Source organism: Bos taurus, chromosome 26 (genome assembly GCF_002263795.3).
Source record: "Bos taurus isolate L1 Dominette 01449 registration number 42190680 breed Hereford chromosome 26, ARS-UCD2.0, whole genome shotgun sequence".
Lineage (NCBI taxonomy): Eukaryota > Metazoa > Chordata > Mammalia > Artiodactyla > Bovidae > Bos > Bos taurus.
In genome coordinates this window covers 39,966,252-39,986,664 of record NC_037353.1, presented here as the reverse complement: position 1 = coordinate 39,986,664, position 20,413 = coordinate 39,966,252, and the positions used below count along the sequence as shown (strand labels likewise).

Below are 20,413 nucleotides of genomic sequence, written 5' to 3'. Positions count from 1 at the left end.
CAGACACCAGAGGCAACGTTACCTTCTAATTTTGCCCAGAGATAACTTTGAGGTCTCTTTGCGCTTGTGCTTTTGGACTGTTGAGGTCTCCAACCTGCGCAAGGCCTCGCCACTATAAACAGACAAACCAGACTTCGGGAATTTCTCCTTCCGAGTCTGCAGAGGGACACCTAGCAAAATGCAGCCCTCAAGTAACCACGCGGCAGACTCGCGAGGCCAACCCTGCCCTTCCCCTCGCCCGTCTCCAAGATGGCGACCGCCCTGCCGCCGCGTCGCCGCCGCGGCCCCGCCCCGCCGAGCCCCGCCCCCCTCCCCGGAGCAAGGCCGCCCCGCCTCCCCGCCGCGGGGCCGCGCCGCGCGCTCCCGCTGCCCCTCCCCGCACGAGCTCCACCCAGGTCGCCGGCAGCGCGGTCGGCGGCGGCGGCGGCGCCTATTTCCCGCCATTGTGCGAAGTGGAGGCTGGGGGCCCGCACGCGCCGCCTGCCAGTCGCCGGCAGCGCCTCACAGCCGCCGCCGCCGCCGCCGTTCCCTGAGGCGCGGGGAGGCCGGGCGGCCCGTGCCGCGAGGCTTCCCCTGCGTGGGAGGGCGCGGGCGAGGAGCGGCCGAGCCCCCGACGAGGAGCAGAGGCGCGCGGGACGCCCGGGCCGCGCCGGCTCCGGCCCGTCGGCGAGATGCCCTGTGGGGAGGATTGGCTCAGCCACCCGCTGGGCATCGTGCAGGGCTTCTTCGGTGAGTGGCGGCGCCGGGGGGCGGGCGGGGGCCGGGCGGGCCGCCGAGTTCACCGAGCCCCCGGGGCCCGGACCCTGCCGCGCGGCGCCCAGGCGGGGCCGCCTCGAGGGCTCGAGCGGCCGAGACGGTCAGCCGGGCCTGCGCCGCCGGCTCTTGGCAACCCCCTCCCGCCCGGAGACTCCGGGCCGCGGCTGCCCGGGCCCGGGCCGCAGGTGCCTCCCACCTGCCCGATTCGCGACTCGCGAGCGGCCAAGGTTACGCCGCCAGGAGCCGGCGGCCGGCCGTGATTGACGGCCTCGCTTCCCCTTTCGTGGCCCCGCGGGCGGCCCCCGAGCCCCGCGTGCGGCCGGACTCTGAGGTTGGGGGTCCTCGAAGCTTTCGGGAGGACCCGCAGAGATGGGCTGTAGCGAAAAGCACTTTGCCTATGGGAAGCCCGCAGGACATTTCAAAACTTCCGGTGTGTGGGGGGAGTGCTCTCTTGCTTGCTCGCTCGCTGCAGAAGTTGGCTGTAACTCCCGTATTACACACATCTTCTATTTTCGAGATAAGATTTAGTGTGATAACTTAGATTTTTTCCGTTAGGACACCTTTAAAACCTGTCTCGTCTCCCCATCTCCTCTTGGGCCAGAGCTTGCAAGAAATGGTGAACGAACTCAGATGCGTTCCTGCATAGAAAGAGCTTAGCATGTGGCAGGCAAGCTCAGGAAATTGCACTTGCAGTCATGGTTAATGACACTTTTCGGGTAGGGTACAGTAAGGAAAATTTAGGTCTGGTTGCCGTTCACTAGGCATTTTGGCCCCACCCCGCATGTCTTTTGCACTTAGGAGTGGTGGAGGCAAACCCAACCAGGAATCAGTGTGTAAGATCAGAACACCTGACTTGTCAGGAGGTAACTTGAACTTGTAAAGTGGCCTTCCTCACTTAAGACCTTGTGGAATATTAGTGTGAACTCTTATTAAGAAGCTAAGTAGTCCCCAGCAGCCAAAACGGATGCCAGAAAATGCATTTCTTGCAGGAAAGGCTCACTCAGCAACTCTTGATTCGTTTTCCTTGTGATTTGAACTTGTTCAGTTTTCTGGTTTCCCAGGCTGAAACTAAAGGCAGCAAATTAGGAAAAGCCCTGGGTAGTCATCCAGATTGTAGTTAGTGAACACTGACAACTTATTAAAGGAGAAATTTCAAACTACGTATATAGTGTTTAAAAAAAATTTTTTTTAATCCCTGTATATCCATCCAGGGCCCTTTTCAAAAAGGGGCGTATGTCTCTCTACTAAATCCTAGTAATTGATGCTCATAATGAATACTAGAACCCATAATTGTTTTCCAAAATAATGGCCTTAAAATGTGGAGTGAAGATTAAATTGCACAGTAGGTTTAAGAGGGTGCAGACACAGAGACGTTTTTTAGGGAAAATCATTCAAAAGTAAGTAAGTTTCGGTGCTTAATTGATGTTTAGAAAATTTATGAGAAATATCCGTGTCCTAGTCTGGCTGGATAAATGAGATGGTTTTATATTTGGTATATATTTGAATCTGTTTGTGTCAGATTTTGTCTCCTGCTTCTAGGACCCTAAGAGGCAAACAACTCATTATAGTATAATAGGTGTAATTTGGATATAAAACTCTGGCTGTACAGTATTTTGTGAAGTTTGTGTATTGTTGGTGACCTGGACCTTGTTGATGTGTTTTTCCTCTAGAATGTCTTATTCTCATACAGGTTGTGTCTTGCAGAGAAGAAACTAATCCTGTCTTATAGGCATGATATTTTTGTAGAAGCTGCTTTGATGTATAATGCATATTTTTGCTATATTTTCCTATCACTGTGAATATATGGCATTGGATAGCTTTATAATAACAACATTACAGGTGTGTTTGTATGAGAAGTGAGGTGTTAAACTTGTAGACTCTTTGGTCTAATAGGAAATTGTTTTAAATCCATTTTTCCCCCAGAGAGAAAAATAATACTCATCTTTTGTGGTTTATGAGGCGTTTTGGCCCCGCCCCTGCCAAGCTCTGGTGTCTCAGTGGTAAAGAATTCACCTGTGATGCAGGCGACCCTGGAGACGAAGGTTCGATCCTGGGATCAGGAAGATCCCTTGGAGAAGGAAATGGCAACCCCACTCCGGTATTCTTCCTGGCAAAATCCCGTGGACCAAGAAGGCTGGCGGTCTGCAGTCCATAGGGTCGCAAAAAGTCAGACACAACTGGGCAGGCACATTGCCCAGCTCTCAGACCTCATCACTGTATTCCCCCTCACACTGAACCTTCTTCCAGTTCTCTGATCCTAAACCATGCCACTCGGCTTTCTGCATAGGCTGTTCCGTTTGTCTGGTCACGACTTCCTCTCCCACTTCTGTTTTCCTAGCTAAATCTTACTCTTCTTTGGGAACCTGAGTTAGGTAACTTCTGCTGCATGTAATTATAGGATCCTATGAAGCCTGAAAATTAACTTGTAAAGCATGTTGTTGAAATCACTTGTTTCCTGGGTTCCTTGGCTATGTTTTAATCCTGGGGGTTTTAGGATGTGTATCTGTTTAATTTGCCTAGAATATACCTGTACATCGAAAATGCTCCATCAGGGATTTTCTGGTGGTCCAGTGGTTAAAGCTCCGCAGTTGCAATGTCCAGGGCACAGGTTCGATCCCTGGTTAGGGGACCAAGATCCCACATGCTCCTCAGCCAAAAACTAAAATAAGATTTTTTTAAAAAGAGTGCTCTGTGAATGTTTGTTGAGCAGAGGCAGTGAAAAGACTGATTAATCAATCAGAAATGGTGTAAACTGGGGTGGTTACTGTCACCACAAACTTAACTAAAGACAGTCTTGGTGGACATTATATTGGTACAGAGAATATGATCATACCAGGTATGAGTTACTTGCACATGCAAATCCTAATTCTTTTTTCTTGGTTCAAATAAGAAACTTGGAAATTGTGTTAGTGACCACAATCACAACTATATGAATCATAATTCATCTTTGTGAACCAGTGCGTATTTTGAATTTGTATCTGCCATATTACGATTGTTCGTATGTAAATTTTTCCCTGTAAGCTTTCATAAAATGCTTTTTCTGTTTCTATTCCAGTTTCTAAAAGATTTTATATGCAGAACATTGAGGTCCATAGACTTAAGATTTAGAAATACTTTATTGAGCTGTGTGTGTGTGTGTGTTAATTGCTCAGTCGTGTCCAACTCTGCGACTTCATGGACTGTAGCCCACCAGGCTCTTCTGTTCATGGGATTCTGGAGTGGGTTGCTGTTTCCTTCTCCAGGGCAACTTCCCAACCCAGGGATCAAACCCCAGTCTCCTGCATTGCAGGCGCATTCTTTACCGTCTGAGCCACCGGGGAAGCTCATATTGAGCTTGAGTATGTGCATAATGCTGATGGCTTGGTCCCCGAAGTGATTGTTCATTAGTAACCTGTAACAACTTGCTTCCCTTAAACAGAAGCAGGCGTTGTAAATGAGAGAGAGAAAAAAAAAAGTTTTGTATACTTTTTTCTTTCAATCTGTTTTTTATTTAAAAAAAATTTTTTTTCACTTGAATTAATAACTGCTTTAATTTCAGAATAAGTAGGAATGCTTATCAACAGATTTCTTTATGTTCAGATTGTTGGTTGGGTCAAGATCGTTAGTTTCAGTTATATTCAAGGCACTTTGGTCATATCTAACAGAACGAGAATTAGACTAGCTCTTAGAAGAAAAAGGTCACTGACGTGTGGAGGAGAGAAGGGAGTAGTACCTTATCACTAGCATTTTAGAGAATTTAAAGCAATAGTAAAATCACCTAAAAGTCTGTCTGATGTTTTGCTGTCACCGGGATTCATTCCTCTTTGTCTGTGCCCACCTTGGGCCTCCCTGCCACCTGGCCCTTGTTCAGTCGCTCAGTCGTGTCCAACTCTGCAGCCCCATGGACGGCAGCACGCCAGGCTTCCCTGTCCATCACCAACTCCCCAACCTTACTCAAACTCATGTCCATTAGTCAGTGATGCCATCCAGCCATCTCATCCTCTGTCATCCCCTTCTCCTCCCACCTTCAGTCTTTCCCAGCATCAGGGTCTTTTCAAATGAGTCAGTTCTTCACATCAGGTGGGCAAAGTATTGGAGTTTCAGCTTCAGCATCAGTCCTTCCAATGAATATTCAGGCCCCTGTTAGGCCATTGAAAAAAAAAGTAATTTATTTTAAGGCTGTAGAACCCAAAGGCAGGGCAAGTGGTTTGATAACCCAGGAGACTACTGAGTGAAATTGGAAAGCTAGCAGAAATCCAACCAAGCAGCACATCTCAGTTTTCTCCCCTAGGCTATGTTCATTTCTGCGCACAAACTTTACCTTTCTCTAGTCCAGGGCTCCCAGTTTCACTTGTCAGTTCCAACCTGCTTGACCTAGCATCTTTATTTTTTCAAAAAATATTTTTTTGGCTATGCCTGCTCTCAGTTGCAGCATGTAGGACCTTCAGTATTTGTTTCGGCATGCAAGTCTTCAGCTGAGGCATGTGGGATCTAGTTCCCTGACCAGCGTTCAAACCTGGGCACCCTGTATGGGGAGGGCAGAGTCTTAGCAGATGAACCACCAGAGAAGTTCCAGCATCTTTATCTTAATCCCAGATTTTAGGGTTAGAGGATCTGATTGGCCCAGCATGGAGTCAGTGGTTCACTCAGGGGCCAGTCAGCCACTGCCAGGGCAGTGTTATGTAATGGATGGTCATAACTATTGAGGCTCACACCTCCCCACTGGGGGAAGTTCTCAGGGAGGAATGGATTGGCGAGCCATGGCAAAAGGCATGTATATATACACACATGGAAGGAAATGGCAGCCCACTCCAGTGTTCTTGGCTGGAGAATCCCAGGGATGGCGGAGCCTGGTGGGCTGCCGTCTGTGGGGTCGCATAGAGTCGGACACCACTGAAGTGACTTAGCAGCAGCAGCAGCAGACACACACACACACATGCATATGTATAGATACATACATGTGTATGTATATGAATTTTTAAATTATTGAATAATAACTTGCATATGATTAAAAAAACAGTGTTACAGTATAAAATGAGTAAGCGTGTGCTGCTTTTCTCCCACTGAGGGTCCCACTTCTTTAACTGTTTCTGATTATAGTTCTTTTTTTTTTTGCATTGAGATATAACATAAAATTCACCGTTTAAAAATGTACAGTTCAGTGGTTTTCAGTTTATTCATTGTGAACGTGCAGCCATCAGCACGTTACTGTTACCCCAGAAAGAAGCCCGTATGTGTTAGCAGTCGCTCCCGATTGCCCCATCCACCATCCTCTTAAAACCACTCGAGGACTTCTGTCCATGGTTTACCCAGTCTGGACATTTCATATAAATGGGATCATGCAACTTCTGGCCTCTTGTGTCTGGTTTCTTTAACTTGGCATAATGTCGTCAAGGTTCATCCGTGTTGTAGCGTGTGTCAGTACTACCTTCCTTTCCGCGACTGCGAACAGTGCTCCATAGCGTGAATGTGCCATGTGTGGTTTATCCGTTTCTCCATAGGTGGACACTTGGCTGTTGTGAGTAGTGCCGCTGTGAATACACATGGTTTTGTGTGAATACATGTTTTCAGTTCTCTTGGGCATATGCCTCTGCGTGCGATTGCTGGGCCATGTGGTAATTTCATGTTAGAACTTTCCCCAAAGTATTGGCACCATTTTATGCTGCCACCAGCAAAGTATGAGGGTTCCAGTTTCTCCAGTCCACTTCAGCGTCTTAATAATAGCCATCCTAATGGGGGTGAAGTGATATCTCATTATGATTGCAGTTTGCATTACTGTAATGTAATAGTATATTGTATCTGTTCACATGCATATAGACCTTTTGTATATCTCATTTGGAGAAACAACTTTTCAAATTCTTTGCAGATTTTTATTTTTTGACCACACCATGCAGCTTTTCCCAAATCTTAGTTCCCTGACCAGGGATTGAACCCATGCCCTTGGCAGTGAAAGCCCAGAATCCTAACCACTGCACCTCCAGGAATTCCCTTTTGCAGATTTTTAAATTGGGGTTTTGCTTGTATTGTTGCATTATAAGGGTTCTTTATATATTCTGTATATTAGACCCTTATCAGATATATGTTTTAGAAATATTTTCACCTGTTGTATCAATTGCCTTTTCGCTTTCTTGATAACATCTTCTGATGTAGATTTTTCATTTTGATGATGTCCAATTTCTTTTTCCTTTAGTTGCTTATGCTTTTGGTACCATATTTAAGAAACCATTGTCTGATGCAAGGTCACAAAGATATATATCTGTGTTCTTTCTTAGAATTTTGTAGGTTTAGCTCCTTACATTTAGGTCTTGGATCCATTTTGAAGTAATTTTTGTGGATGATGGTATGAGGTCGGGATTCAAATTCCTTCTTTTGCATGTGCGCATCTAGTTGTCACAGCACCTTGTGTATGTGTGTTTGAACACCTGCCCGTTTATTTTGAAGCATCTCATAAAGTACGCAGATGAAAGGGCAAGGTCTGGTAGGGTCGCTTGTGGGCAGCTTCTGTCTGCAGGGAACTTCGCTGTGCTGCCTTCTGAGCACGTGCTTGCCTCCACCATCCTGGAAGCTCCCCCAGCACTTTTTGTTAAAAAAGACTATTCTTTCCCCACTGATTCAGTTTGGCAGCTTTTTTTTTTTTAAACTGTGTGTGTGTCTGTGTGTGTATCAGTTGACCATTGATGTATAGCGTTATTTCTGAACTCTCAGTTCCATTCTGTTGCTCTGTATGCTTACCCTTCTGCCAGTACTGTGTTGTCCTGATTACTGCAACTTTGTAGCAAGTTTTAAAATGATGAAGCATGAGTCCTCCAACTTTGTCCTCATTCTTTTTTTTAAAGATTGTTTTGACTCTTCAGAATCCCTTGTATTTCCATATGAATTTAGAATCTGTCATTGCTGCAAAAAAGGCAGTTGGCATTATGGTGGGGATTGCATTGAATCTGTAGTGCATTTAGTTCTTTGGGTAATAGAGAATAGTAAAGATTTCAGATTCTAAAGCCAAACTGCTTCTTAGCTACAGGGCCATACCCAGGGCATTTAGCTCTAATCATTTTCTAATACTTTGTTTCTTTATACTATAGAATTATTTTCAGTAATAATCATGAAATGAAGCTATGTGCAGTGTTTAAGGTAATTACATATTTCAATCTAGACATTGCTTCTATCAACTTCTTCCTCAACCCTGCTTATTTTAGAATTTTTTTGTGGTGGTTGAGTTCTGTTATGATGACATTGTTTCATGTTGGTACAGGTACCACACTTTAGATTTGAATAATCTTGTATTAATTGTATAATTAATGAATTTTTCGTATTAAGAGTAACACGTTTCTATAGACAAAAAGCTAAACTATTTACTGAATAGTGTTTATACCTACTAAATCGTTTGAATTTTGGTCTTTTAGTTATAATTCAATATAATATTTTATATAAACAGTTTAATTATAAATGAATTTTGATAAAACTGAAACATCTACAAAAGACACAAACTAGAAATCTTTCCACTGATGTTACTGATATTTTATTGATTCGTTCTTTACTATAAAACAAATAGCTGTTTAAGAAAATGTGCTATGCTTAATTGCCCAGTGATGTCTGACTCTTTGCGACCCCATGGACTGTAGCCCACCAGGCTCCTCTGTCCGTGGGGATTGTCCAAGCAAGAATACTGGAGTGGGTTGCCATGCCCTCCTCCAGGGGATCTTCCTGACCCAGGGATCGAACCCGGGTTTCCCACATTGCAGGCAGATTCTTTACGGTCTGGGCCACCAGGGTGGAGTGGGTATCCCTTCTGCAGGGTATCTTTGCAACCCAGGAATCAACCGGGGTCTCCTGCATTGCAGGTGGATTCTTTACCAGGTGAGCTACCAGGGAAGCAAGCCCTTAAGAAGGATATATTTCTATATTAAGATACGATTCAAATTCAGTAAAATGTTCACTTACGAGCAAAATTTGCACCAACTGCACCTCTCACTTCATACTGTTTCACTGCTTAAAATGTTAAACACAAAAAGTTGTTCAAGTTGTCCCATGGAAGATAGAATTGAAGTAATTCAAGTTCTCCTTCATCTTTACAGTCACTGGGTTATTGTTTGTTTATTTAAAATCTTTCGTATACCTGTAGGACTCTAGAGTACCATAGGGCTTGGGGGATGCTCACTGCTCTAACCAAGTTTGGACTATTCTGTATCACTTAGAGGGCTTCCCAGGTGGCTCAGTGGTACAGAATCTGTCTGCCAATGCAGGAGATGCAGGTTTAAGCCCTCAGTTGGGAAGGTCCCCTGGAGAAGGAAATGGCTACCCACTCCAGTATTCTTGTCTGGAAAATTTACACAGGCAGAGGAGCCTGGCAGGCTACAGTCCCTGGGGTTGCAAAGGGTCAGCCATGACTGGGCATGCACACACGTACCACTGAGAAATTTACTGTCCAGACAAATGCATGTGGCTGAGTCTGTTTTGGGAGCTAAGTATATAACAGAGGATGGGGTAGTTAGATAGCATCACCAACTCAGTGTACATGAATTTTGAGCAAATTCTGGGAGATAGTGAAGGACAGAGGAGCCCGTCCATGGGGTCACAAAATGTAACAGAGGTTCTTCAAATAAACTTCTGTGTCTAATGAGATATTTATTAAAGGGTAAACAGTAAAAATGTAGTAATTGCAGCCCTGTGGACTGTAGGCTCTCCAGGCTTCTCTGTCTGTGGAATTCTCCAGGCAAGAATACTGGAGTGGGCAGCCATTCCCTTCCCCAGGGGATCTTCCCGACCCAGGGATCGAATTTGGGTCTCCTGCGTTGTGGGCAGATTCTTTACCATCTGAGCCACTGGGGAAGTCTGTGTTAAAACTCAGCAGTAGTCAACAGTTGTTTAGGATTTATACCAGCAGAAGATTTTCAAAGGAAAAATAGTTTATCACTGACATTGTTTAGAATGGTTAATTCATAGTGATGGTAGAAGTGGAATGGATTTTAGTTGGTTTTATTATTTTTAGATTCTCTGCAGCAAAGGTACCTCCTATTGCTAGTGCTTAGGCTAGCCCACTCTTAGCACTTCTGTAGTGGGTCACTGCTTGGCCCCTCCTACTTCCTAACCTTGAGGGTGAGCATGTCAATTAACCTTTCTTTACCTGAATTTTACCATCTGTAAAATGGGAATAATAAGATAATCCTTTTTTTTTTTTTTTTGCCATGTCCTCCTCCAGAGGATCTTCCTGGCTCAGGGATTGAACCTGTGTCTCTGTGCCTCCTGCATTGGAAGGCGGGTTCTTTATCACTAGCGCCACCTGGGAAGCCCCTGTATGAAACTGCCAAACTGCGTTCCAGAGTTGCTGTACTGTTTTGAAAGAGCAGGTACCATTGGAGACATGTGAAAGGGCAATACAGACAGGGAGAGAGTGACACAAACAGCTCTAGGTATAAATTCAACAGCTTGGATGCAATAGACCAGTTCTTTAAAAAATACACTATTAATTTCCGATTTCTGCTGTAATAATTACCACAAATTTAATTGCTTAAAACAACATAAATTTATTTTTTTATTGTAATATGGTTGGTTTACAGTGTTGTGTTAATTTCTGCTGTATAGGAAAATGATTCAGTTATATACATAATATATATATTTTTAATATTCTTTTCCATTATGATTTGTCACAGGATACTGTATCTTTTTGAACTGTAGGTTTGTCCCAGTATATGCCCAGGAGTGGGATTGCTGGTTTATGTGGCAACTCTAATTTTTAGTTTTTTTTTTTAAAAACCTCCTAACTGTTTTCCATAGTGGCTACACCAACTTAACATTCCCACCAACAGTCTAAGAGGGCTCCCTTTTCTCCACACCCTCTCCAGCGTTTGTTACACAAATGTATTCTCTTACAGTTCTGGAGGCCAGAAGTCTGATGTGGGTGTCACTGGGATAAAGTCAAGTTGTCCATAGGTCTGCCCTCCTTTCTGCAGCCTCTAGGGGGTACTCTTATCTCCTTGCCTTTTTTACTGCTTCTAGAGTTGGGCTGATTTCTTGTGTTGCGGCCTCTTCGGTCTTCAAAGTCAGCAACAGCAGGTCGGTTTCTTCCTACATCTTCAGTTCAGTTCAGTTCAGTCGCTCAGTCGTGTCTGACTCTTTGCAACCCCATGAATCGCAGCATACCAGGCCTTCCTGTCCATCACAAACTCCTGGAGTTCACCCAAACTCATGTCCGTCGAGTCGGTGATGCGATCCAGCCATCTCATCCTCTGTCGTTCCCTTCTCCTCCTGCCCGCAGTCCCTCCCAGCATCAGGGTCTTTTGCATAAGGTGGCCAAAGTATTGGAGTTTCAGCTCCAGCATCAGTCCTTCCAATGAACACCCGGGACTAGTCTCCTTTAGGATGGACTGATTGGATCTCCCTGCAGTCCAAGGGACTTACATCTTAGTTCTCCTCAAATCTATATATGCAGTATATAATCAAATTGAAATTTAAACATCAAAATATAATCTGATAGAAATTTCAGCAGTCGTTTTCAAGTGTTCCTCAGAATTACTTAGAAATGTTGAGAATCTAGAATAATCAAGACAAACTTGAAAGCAAAGATGAAGAACATCACTACCTAATTTTAAGACTCGCTATCAGTCTATAGTGATTAAGACAATATGGTATTGGCATAAGGATAGACAACTCTTACCAGTTTAACAGAATACAGTAACAAAAACAGGAGTTGAGTTTGACAGTAGTACCACAGCAAAAAAATCTCATCTGTTGCTGCTGAGGGCCAGCGAGAAGACTTTCCCCACTTACAGCATCTATTTCTCATCAGTGATGGACTTGGACCCATGCAAGTTTGCTAATTCTATAGGAGGAAAGATTGACAGTGTATGAGTGAAGTTCCTCATCTTTGACCATGGTTTTGTGGCATGTTTTCTCATTGGTAATTGTGTGACAGTTAATTGTTACTCTGTTTGCCAAAGCAGTTTACCGCTAGAAAGTCTTTTAAATAAGGCTGGAACAAATAGATATCTTTCTGGAAAAAAATGAGCCTTGATGTCTATGTCACACTAGAAACAAAAACATTAATTTGGTATATGATGCGTATTGAAAAGATTGACCAGATGAAGTATTGAGGCAGAGCATTGGACCTCTCATAGGCTGTTGGTGAGAGTGTAAAAGTGTGTCTGTCTTTTGTTCCTCAGTTCCTCTGACCACTTAAACTAGGGCAAGAGAGTGCAGGGGTGCCCACGTTCAGATGGCGGGGAATTCGTGAGAAAGATGATAGTGATATATATGTGCTCAGCAGGATTCTCGGTTGCCCGTGGCCCAGGTCGATTCTGCTTAAACCGAGGAAGATGAACACATTGTTTGAGGTAACAGTTCCTGAGTGGGCTAACGTCTGGCTCAACTACAGCCAAATACTTCAGAAATCAGGCTCTCTACTCCACTTTCCCCTGGGATGGCTTTGTTTTCAGACAGACCTCTGTCATTGTGGCCACAGGCAGCTCTGGGATTTGTGGGACCCAGCTGCTGAGCCTTATACCCGGGGTTGTCCTTGACTGAGGCCCCCCTAACCTGATCATTAGAACTTCTGTGAGGCCTCCGTCAGGTCCGCCCCGGGGCTGAGAGTGAGGGTGCTGTGGTTCCTCCTCAGAAGAGGCACTGTTGCTAGAAAAAGGGGAAATGGGTGCTAGTCTTGCGAAACAGCTTATTTTTCTCAGTGTTTTGTCTATTTAATGTTTATTTCTCTGACTCTAGTAGCTGTGTCCCAGGCGCTTGCTAGAGCCTGGGAATGTAAAGGTGAATTGTTGATGAACAGAGAGTGGATCTGTAGCCTGGCATTGAAAACTCTGTGATCTGTTTGGTCTCATCTTCCTTTTGTTCGTTAGCTTTGTTCTTTTCCAGCCACTTTGTGCTCGCGTATTTGAATTTCTGGTATGTCCGTCCTTGTCTTTGGCTTACTATTACTGTTCCCTCCTCTAGAATGCCCTGTGTCTGCAATATGCCCACCCCTCATACCTCAACATGGTTCCATTCTGCCTCTCTTCCCAGGCCTGGCTCAAACACCACCTCTTTCAGAAGCCCTCTCTGAGATATTTTGACCTTCATTATTTTTTCCTATTTGCTTTTGCCTGTTTTTCTGCTCATAGCTTATCTTAGCTGTCATGTGCTTGCATGCACCTCCAGGAGATCTTCCCAACCTAGGGATCAAACCCACGTCTCCTGCATTGGCAGGAGGATTCTTTACCACTGAGCCACCTGGGAAGCCCTGTCTTAGCTCTGCTGCTTGCTGCTAAGTCACTACAGTCGTGTCTGACTCTGTGCGACCCCATAGACGGCAGCCCACCAGGCTCCCCCGTGCCTGGGATTCTCCAGGCAAGAACACGGGAGTGGGTCGCCATTTCCTTCTCCAATGCATGAAAGTGAAAAGTGAAAGTGAAGTCACTAAGTTCCTTCAATTCTAAGGATCCTGATAGCACCTGGCAGAGTGCTGGGCATAAAGTAGGCTTAATACATAATGGGTAGTTACTGTACTTCTGAGAATTTTGGAATTCTCTACTGCAGTCCTTAAATTGTTCAGCAATACCAGATGTTTTGTTTAACGTTTCATAACATGTAAGTTACTTCGAAGTAACTTGCTGCTTCCTAGTCACTCTTTGATGTAGCTTCATTGCCTCTGATGTGGTATATTCAACCTTCTTACACAGATGCAGTCAGAATAGTGGTGTTGGCGGTCATGTCTGCTTGTAGCAAACATCCATTTTGACTAGAACCAGAAATACCCAGTCTAGTCTCCCCACCCCCCATCCCCATTCAGTGATCCTTTATTGGCATGCATTTAGTCGACCACTACTTCTCAAATTTCAGTGTGCATCAGAATCCCTAGAGGGTATTTTAAAGTATGAATTGCTAGGCCTCACCTCCAGAGTTTCTCATTCAGTAGTTCTGGGATGGGCTGAAGAACTGCCTTGCTAACAACTGCTCAGGTGGTGCTAGTGCTGCTGGTCTGGGAAGCCACACTTTGAGGACCAGTTTACTAGTAGTAGATTTAACCCTTGGGGGCATTGCTGTAGCTCAGTTGGTAAAGAATCCATCTACAGTGCAAGAGACCTGGATTGAGAAGATGCCCTGGAGAAGGAAATAGCAACCCACTCTAGTATTCTTGTCTGGGAAATCCCATGGATAGAGGAGCCTGGTGGCCTACAGTCCATGGGGTTGCAAAGCAGTGGACGTGATGACTGACACACACACACAGTGATTTAACCCTCATTGCAATCAGAATCACTGAGGGCTCTTTCACCTCCACGAGTGCTTTTTAATAACTGTCTTTTGCTCAGTTAAGTGAAAGCATTAGGAATCTCTGCTACAGCAGGTGTTAGCAGGATCTTATGAGTGTTTCTAACAGAACCAGCTGCATAACAAATAAAGACAAAAGCCCTTTACACCACATTTCCATATCACTTGTGTGATGTATGTGGTACCCATGCATTGTTGGAAGTATCGACCAGCAGTGGGTCAGTTCAGTTCAGTCGCTCAGTCGTGTCCGACTCTTTGCGACCCCATGAATTGCAGCATGCCAGGCCTCCCTGTCCATCACCAACTCCTAGAGTTCACCCAGACTCACGTCCATCGAGTCAGTGATGCCATCCAGCCATCTCATCCTCTGTCGTCCCCTTCTCCTCCTGCCCCCAATCCCTCCCAGCATCAGGGTCTTTTCCAATAAGTCAGCTCTTCGCATGAGGTGGCCAAAGTATTGGAGTTTCAGCTTCAGCATCATTCCTTCCAAAGAACACCCAGGATTGATCTCCTTTAGAATGGACTGGTTGGATCTCCTTGCAGTCCAAGAGACTTAAGAGTCTTCTCCAACACCATAGTTCAAAAGCGTCAATTCTTCAGTCCTCAGCTTTCTTCACAGTCCAACTCTCACATCCATACATGACCACTGGAAAAACCATAACCTTGACCAAATGGACCTTTGTTGGCAAAGGTCTGGTTCAGATCAGATCAGATCAGTTGCTCAGTCTTGTCCGACTCTTTGCGACCCCATGAATCGCAGCACCCCAGGCCTCCCTGTCCATCACCAACTCCCGGAGTTCACTCAGGTAGTTCTAATTCATGAAAACATGCGTATATATATATTCCTGGGGTTTTGTTTTTGTTTTTTTTTGATGATTCACTTTTTAGTCTTGGCCAGTTCGCATAATTTTTTAAAAGCTGGTTTCTTATCTTTAATATGACATTAAAAACACCTTTCTCTTATTTTGCAATCATCATTGCAAGAGGTGTGCTGAATCTTGGGAGCAGGGCAAGTTTCATGAAAATTACTTGTTTGGTCCTGAGGTATCTCCTGTAGATTGCTTACTAGAGGAGACAGGGGGAAAGTGACTACTGTGGAGAACTTGGCTGTCACTTTTACTGGGTGGTGAAAATTAACATGCACGAAGAGAAGATGAACATCTCCTGTCTCAGCGAAGCACGTACAGCCGTTCAAGGACACCGCACGCTTATGTAGCACTCTGACTGGGAACGTGTAACTGCACTCTACGCATAAGGAGACATCAGACAGACCCAGGGAGGAACATTCTGTTTTTTATAATGGGTTTGTATTCTTCATTATCAGTGTCATAAAAGATAAAGATTGAGGAACTGTTCCGGAATAAAAAAAGATTAAAAGGAAAAAAAAAGATAGCAGAAAGCAGCATGTGATCCTAAACTGGATCTGTACTGAAGTGGAAAAAGTACAATAAACAATAGTGTCAGGTCAGGAGACAAGTTGGAATATGCGTGGTAGACTTGATAAAAAAAAGTTTGGTATTGATTTCAAACTTCCTGAGATTGATAGCAAGTACCGTGGTTATGTAAGATAATCTCCTTATTCTTAGGAAACACACTGTACTATTTAAGTGAAAGTCGCTCAGTCGTATCCGACTCTTTGCAGCCCCTTGGACTATACAGTCCATGGAATTCTCCAGGCCAGAATACTGGAGAGTTGGGTAGCCTTTCCCTTCTCCAGGGGATCTTCGCAACTCAGGGATCAAACCCAGGTCTCCTGCATTGCAGACAAATTCTTTACCAGCTGAGCCACCAGGGAAGCCCAAGTACTATTTAAAGATAAAAATAAGTGATGTGTGTGTAATGTAAGGTCAAGTGAGAAAAATGTGGGAGAGAGAGAGAGAGCAAGCAAATAATAAAGTAAATGGGGGCGAGGGTACAAGTGTTCTTTGTAATTTTCATTGTGACTTTTTGGAAGTTTGAAATTATTCCCAAATAAAAAATTTAAAAAAACAGTAGAAGAAGAACATGTTCTCTTTTCATTTCAGGGTAATTGTAAAAGTGTTTTAAATCTGTATTAAAATGTTTTCAAGCAGCAGAGTGCCTTTCAGGCGATGGTTCCTGTGCTGCTGTGTCTGGGGGCCTCATCTCTCACTGTGGAAGAGCTCTCGGGAGACCGTTAGCACCTGAGAGCCCACAGGGGCTCGGCCTCACCCCGACTGTAATATCCAGCCCCCTACCCGGCAGCTTCTGGTGTCTTGCGCAGCGCTTCCAATAAGGCACCCTAAACTAATGTACCTTCAGCTTTGAAAAGTATATTTTTCTTTCAGCTCAAAATGGAGTTAATCCTGACTGGGAGAAGAAAGTAATAGAATATTTTAAGGAAAAGCTGAAGGAGAATAATGCTCCTAAATGGGTAAGCTTATTAATGCTGTTTGCTGGAGGTGGGTGGGTGGGCGAGGGTTGGGCAGACTTCCAGTTTCTCGCAGTAGTGATCCACATATAACTTAAAAATATATAAATTAACATGTACCGCCCTCTGCCTTAAGTGCATATGTATTAAAAGATTTTGTTCTCTTGCAATTTAAATTCAAGCAAATAAGTGCTTCTGTACTGGCACCTGTAGGTGGCAGTAACTGACCGTGAAAAAAAGGGTAATTGTGCGAGCTTCGATGATTTTTTATTACCTTCATTTTAAAGAATTACTTGTACGAGTTTTAAGAGATGAGCTCAACAAAGCCAATACCTTTCTGCTAAGTGGAAAGTGTTCTGAAGGAAAAGCATCCTTTGACATTATAATCAAATGTCATCATACAAACTGAACTTGCAAGAACGCGGAAAGGACTTATGTTCAGCATTTGTGTTATTGAGCGTTGAAATCATTTGGCTCCCTGATAGGGCCTGATTTTGTATATGCGGTGGGTAGGTGGGGACGGTGGTTTGTCTGGATATATATGTGTATGTGCTTAACGTCTTATACACAGACTATTTTGACTTGTTTGTTTGTTTTCCTTTAAGGTACCATCACTGAATGAAGTTCCTCTTCATTATTTGAAACCTAACAGTTTTGTGAAGTTTCGTTGCATGGTTCAGGATATGTTTGACCCTGAATTTTACATGGGAGTGTATGAAACTGTTAACCGAAACACAAAAGCACGTGTATGTATCGCCTTTTTCGTTAAACTTAGTGTTCACAATTAGTAGGATTAGCTTTGTCTATGGCAGTTTTGATTCTGATAATGTTGATATAATACTGTTATTTTTTGTTTTGGTCATAGGTTCTTCATTTTGGAAAATATAGAGATGTAGCAGAGTGTGGGGTATGTATACTTAAAATATATAAAAAACTTTTTTTTTCCAACAAAAATCACTTATTATAAAACCATAGAAAATTTCCTTAGAAGATTGAGCTTGCAGTCACTCAAAAGGGACAGAATTAAGAACAGGTGCCCCACCCCTACCCTCATCGGCATCTTTCATGGTGCTCACAGAACTGGGTGGAGCCTTAGCCTCCAGACCTCCAGATCAGCATTTGCACAAGCCGTGCGTTCCCTGTCCTCTGGATTAGGGGGCCGGGGTCGGCCCCGCCTTAACCCCAGCACCTCCAGGCCCGCATAGAATTTAGCAGCTGTCTGGTCCGACCTCTGGCTTGATTTTGGCGGATCCGAAGCTGGAAACACATTGCTACGATGAGGGACTTGGTCACATACTGGTAAAGGGGCGATCCGATGATGAAGACCAGGACTCCGCATCCTGGGACCGCGCTGACCACGAAAGAGACCCTGAACCACCCGTAGAAGGCCGCCAGCATCTCGCTGTCCTGGCCAAACAACGCGTGTAATATCCACAGCTCGACATAAACAACCTCTAGGATGTGATAGGCGCCTCTAACCCCTCTCAGCTTTTGGGCGCTACAAAGCGCCAGGTGCCGGAGGGACGCGGGGAGGAACATGGGGCTTATAAAAAACTTTTTAATGAGCATTTTTTCCTGGGCAGGGAATATTATTTTCCTTTGGTGGATCATAAATTTACTTATCTTGTATATAAGTTCTAAGAAGTCATGTGAAATGTTTTGTTTATTTGCCTTTTACTTGAGTTTCTCTGATATGATTTTTTTTTGATCTTCTAAAAATGTCTTAGAAGGTGGAATATTGTAAATGACAAGTTACTTCCTTTCTTTTCCTAATGTCTACATACTTGCTTTTAAAAATTACCTAAGTTCTTTTAAAATGAAAAGTAGAAGAAAAATGAAAGAATATTACTTTAAAGGCTTTGCATGCGCTTAATTTTTTTATACCTGTTTTTTTTTTTTTCTTTTGGCCATGCTGCACAGCATGTGGGATCTTAGTTCCCTGACCAGGGAGCAAATCCACACCTAACCCCTGAACTGCCAGGGAAGCCCCTACATGTGCTTAATTAAATTTGATTAAATCCTGCCCTCTTTTCCTGGGAAGAAAAAAGTAAATTTAAGCCTTCTTTGATAAAAGGAAGTAATAGAAACTCTCCTACATATCAATAATGGGAAAGGGAAGAAGAAAGAAGACAAAATCCTGAAATAAATATTCTAGCTCAGCAGGCTGATCTGTATGGAAGAATGGCCCTAATTAGGAAAGTTTCTGTAGAGAAAGAAATATAACTTCCTACACTTACTTAGAGTAATGGACTCGTGAAAGATGAATTCGTTTAATCTTTTGATGACCTCCAGGTCTCCCAGTGTCTTTTTTTCTTTTAAGGGTGTTTCCATGACATAGTAATACATTGTTGTGCTGAGTCTAATGAATCAGCTTTATAAATGTTTCCTGCATTCCTGTTTATGGAGCCCTAAGTTATATTAGGCTGATAAATTAATACAGAAGTTTTCTTCTAGGACACAATAATGCAGTGTCTCTCTAACTCAGTAATCTCAACATCTAGAAATGGGAAAATAAAATAGATGAGGGTGTCCATCTGTAATATTCCCAAAGGCAAAGAGCTTGTGCTGTGTTTCTGAAGAGTCATAAGTAAGAACACCATACCAGGAAAAGGGGACTTTGGCCCTGGAAAGAAAGAAAGAAAGAAAAGCCACTTTGCTTACACATACCATCTCAGATTCAGTTGATGTCTCTGGAATTCTTTCTTTCTTTTCTGTTTTTCTCTTATAAGATAGAATATAGATTTTGTTTACTTGTAAGGGAATTTTTTTTGTACTATAAAAGTAATATGAAGAAAAAAAAAGAAAAAAAAGTAATATGAACAATTATGTAAAGTTTAAAAATAAAATAAAATTTAAAAAAAATAAATAATTAAATGCACACATAAAAAAAAAAGTAATATGAGTATCTTGAAATAATTTCTTTTTAATATTACATCTTGGGTCCTCTACCTATCTATACTTAAGACTTTCTAAGTAGATTTGAAACAGAGAATATGCCTTTTGTAATGAACAATACCTGATTTTTAAATCTCATCTCAGAGCAACCTCATAAGAAGTATATCATTAAATTCCTATTTGATAGGCTAATGTTGATAGCATTCCTGTGAGAGAGACAGTGGGATTACCATGAGTGTTGTCTTTGAAAAAAATTTAACAAAATAGTGTGTTTAGGGATTTAATTTTGTAACCTAGGGTATTGTGTATTTTGGATTTGAAGGAAGGTGCAGTATTAATTGGGCTTCCCTGGTGGCTCAGACAGTAAAGAATCCACTTGCAGTGCAGGAGACCTGCATTCGATCCTTAGGTTGGGAAGATCCCCTGGAGGAGAGCACGGCAACCCACTCCAGTATTCTTGCCTGGAGAATTCCCATGGACAGAGGAGCCTGGCAGGCTACGGTCCATGGGGTCGCAGAGTCGGACACACTGAGCAAGAGGTGGTGCTGTGTTGCTGAAGAGTCGTAAGAGCACCGTACCAGGAAAAGGGGACTTTGGCCCTGGAAGGAAAGAAAGAAAGAAACAAAACCCACCGTGCTTATACATACCGTCTCAGGCTGTACATGCTGTATTGATGATTGCGTCTGAAGTGATTTTAGGCAGTTTTCATTTCAAAAATGATAGTTTAGATTTAGTAGTCGCTTGTTAATTAACTCAGTATGAAGTATTTACTGTGATTTTATAAACAACCTGAAAACACAGTTGCTAATTTTTTAAAGTTTTTTAATAAATTTTGTGAACATCACAGCCTCAGCAAGAAGTTGATTTAAACTCTCCACGAACTACTACTTTGGAGAGACAGACATTCTATTGTGTTCCAGTGCCTGGAGAATCTATGTGGGTAAAAGAAATATCCTTTATCTGAACCTTCTCATGTGTTGAATGCTTCCTGATAATTTTCTTAATTGAAGAAACCACAATTCATATTGATTTTTTTTTTTAAGCTTAGTCTTTTTACATCAATGAAGTTAGCTGGAAAAAATAATTTTTTTATCCTTGTTTCTTTTTTTATTTTTTTAATATATTGAGGTGTAGTTGGTTTAC

At 43.2% G+C, this 20,413-nt stretch overlaps 1 protein-coding gene across 3 annotated transcripts in view; it reads left to right on the top strand.

The window, feature by feature from the left end:
* Positions 1-393: 393 nt before the first annotated feature.
* The window catches only part of MCMBP (minichromosome maintenance complex binding protein), a 39,440-nt gene continuing 19,420 nt past the window's right edge, over positions 394-20,413 (top strand). For 2 of the 3 annotated variants that reach the window (XM_005225781.3, XM_024985612.2), the window contains exons 1-5: positions 394-729; positions 16,293-16,378; positions 16,981-17,121; positions 17,241-17,282; positions 20,118-20,219. In XM_005225781.3, the coding sequence (XP_005225838.1) occupies positions 672-729; positions 16,293-16,378; positions 16,981-17,121; positions 17,241-17,282; positions 20,118-20,219 (429 nt within the window). In that variant the 5' untranslated portion in view covers positions 394-671. The remainder of the gene's footprint in view (positions 730-16,292; positions 16,379-16,980; positions 17,122-17,240; positions 17,283-20,117; positions 20,220-20,413) is intronic. The other variant, NM_001098974.1, reaches the window with a different exon arrangement.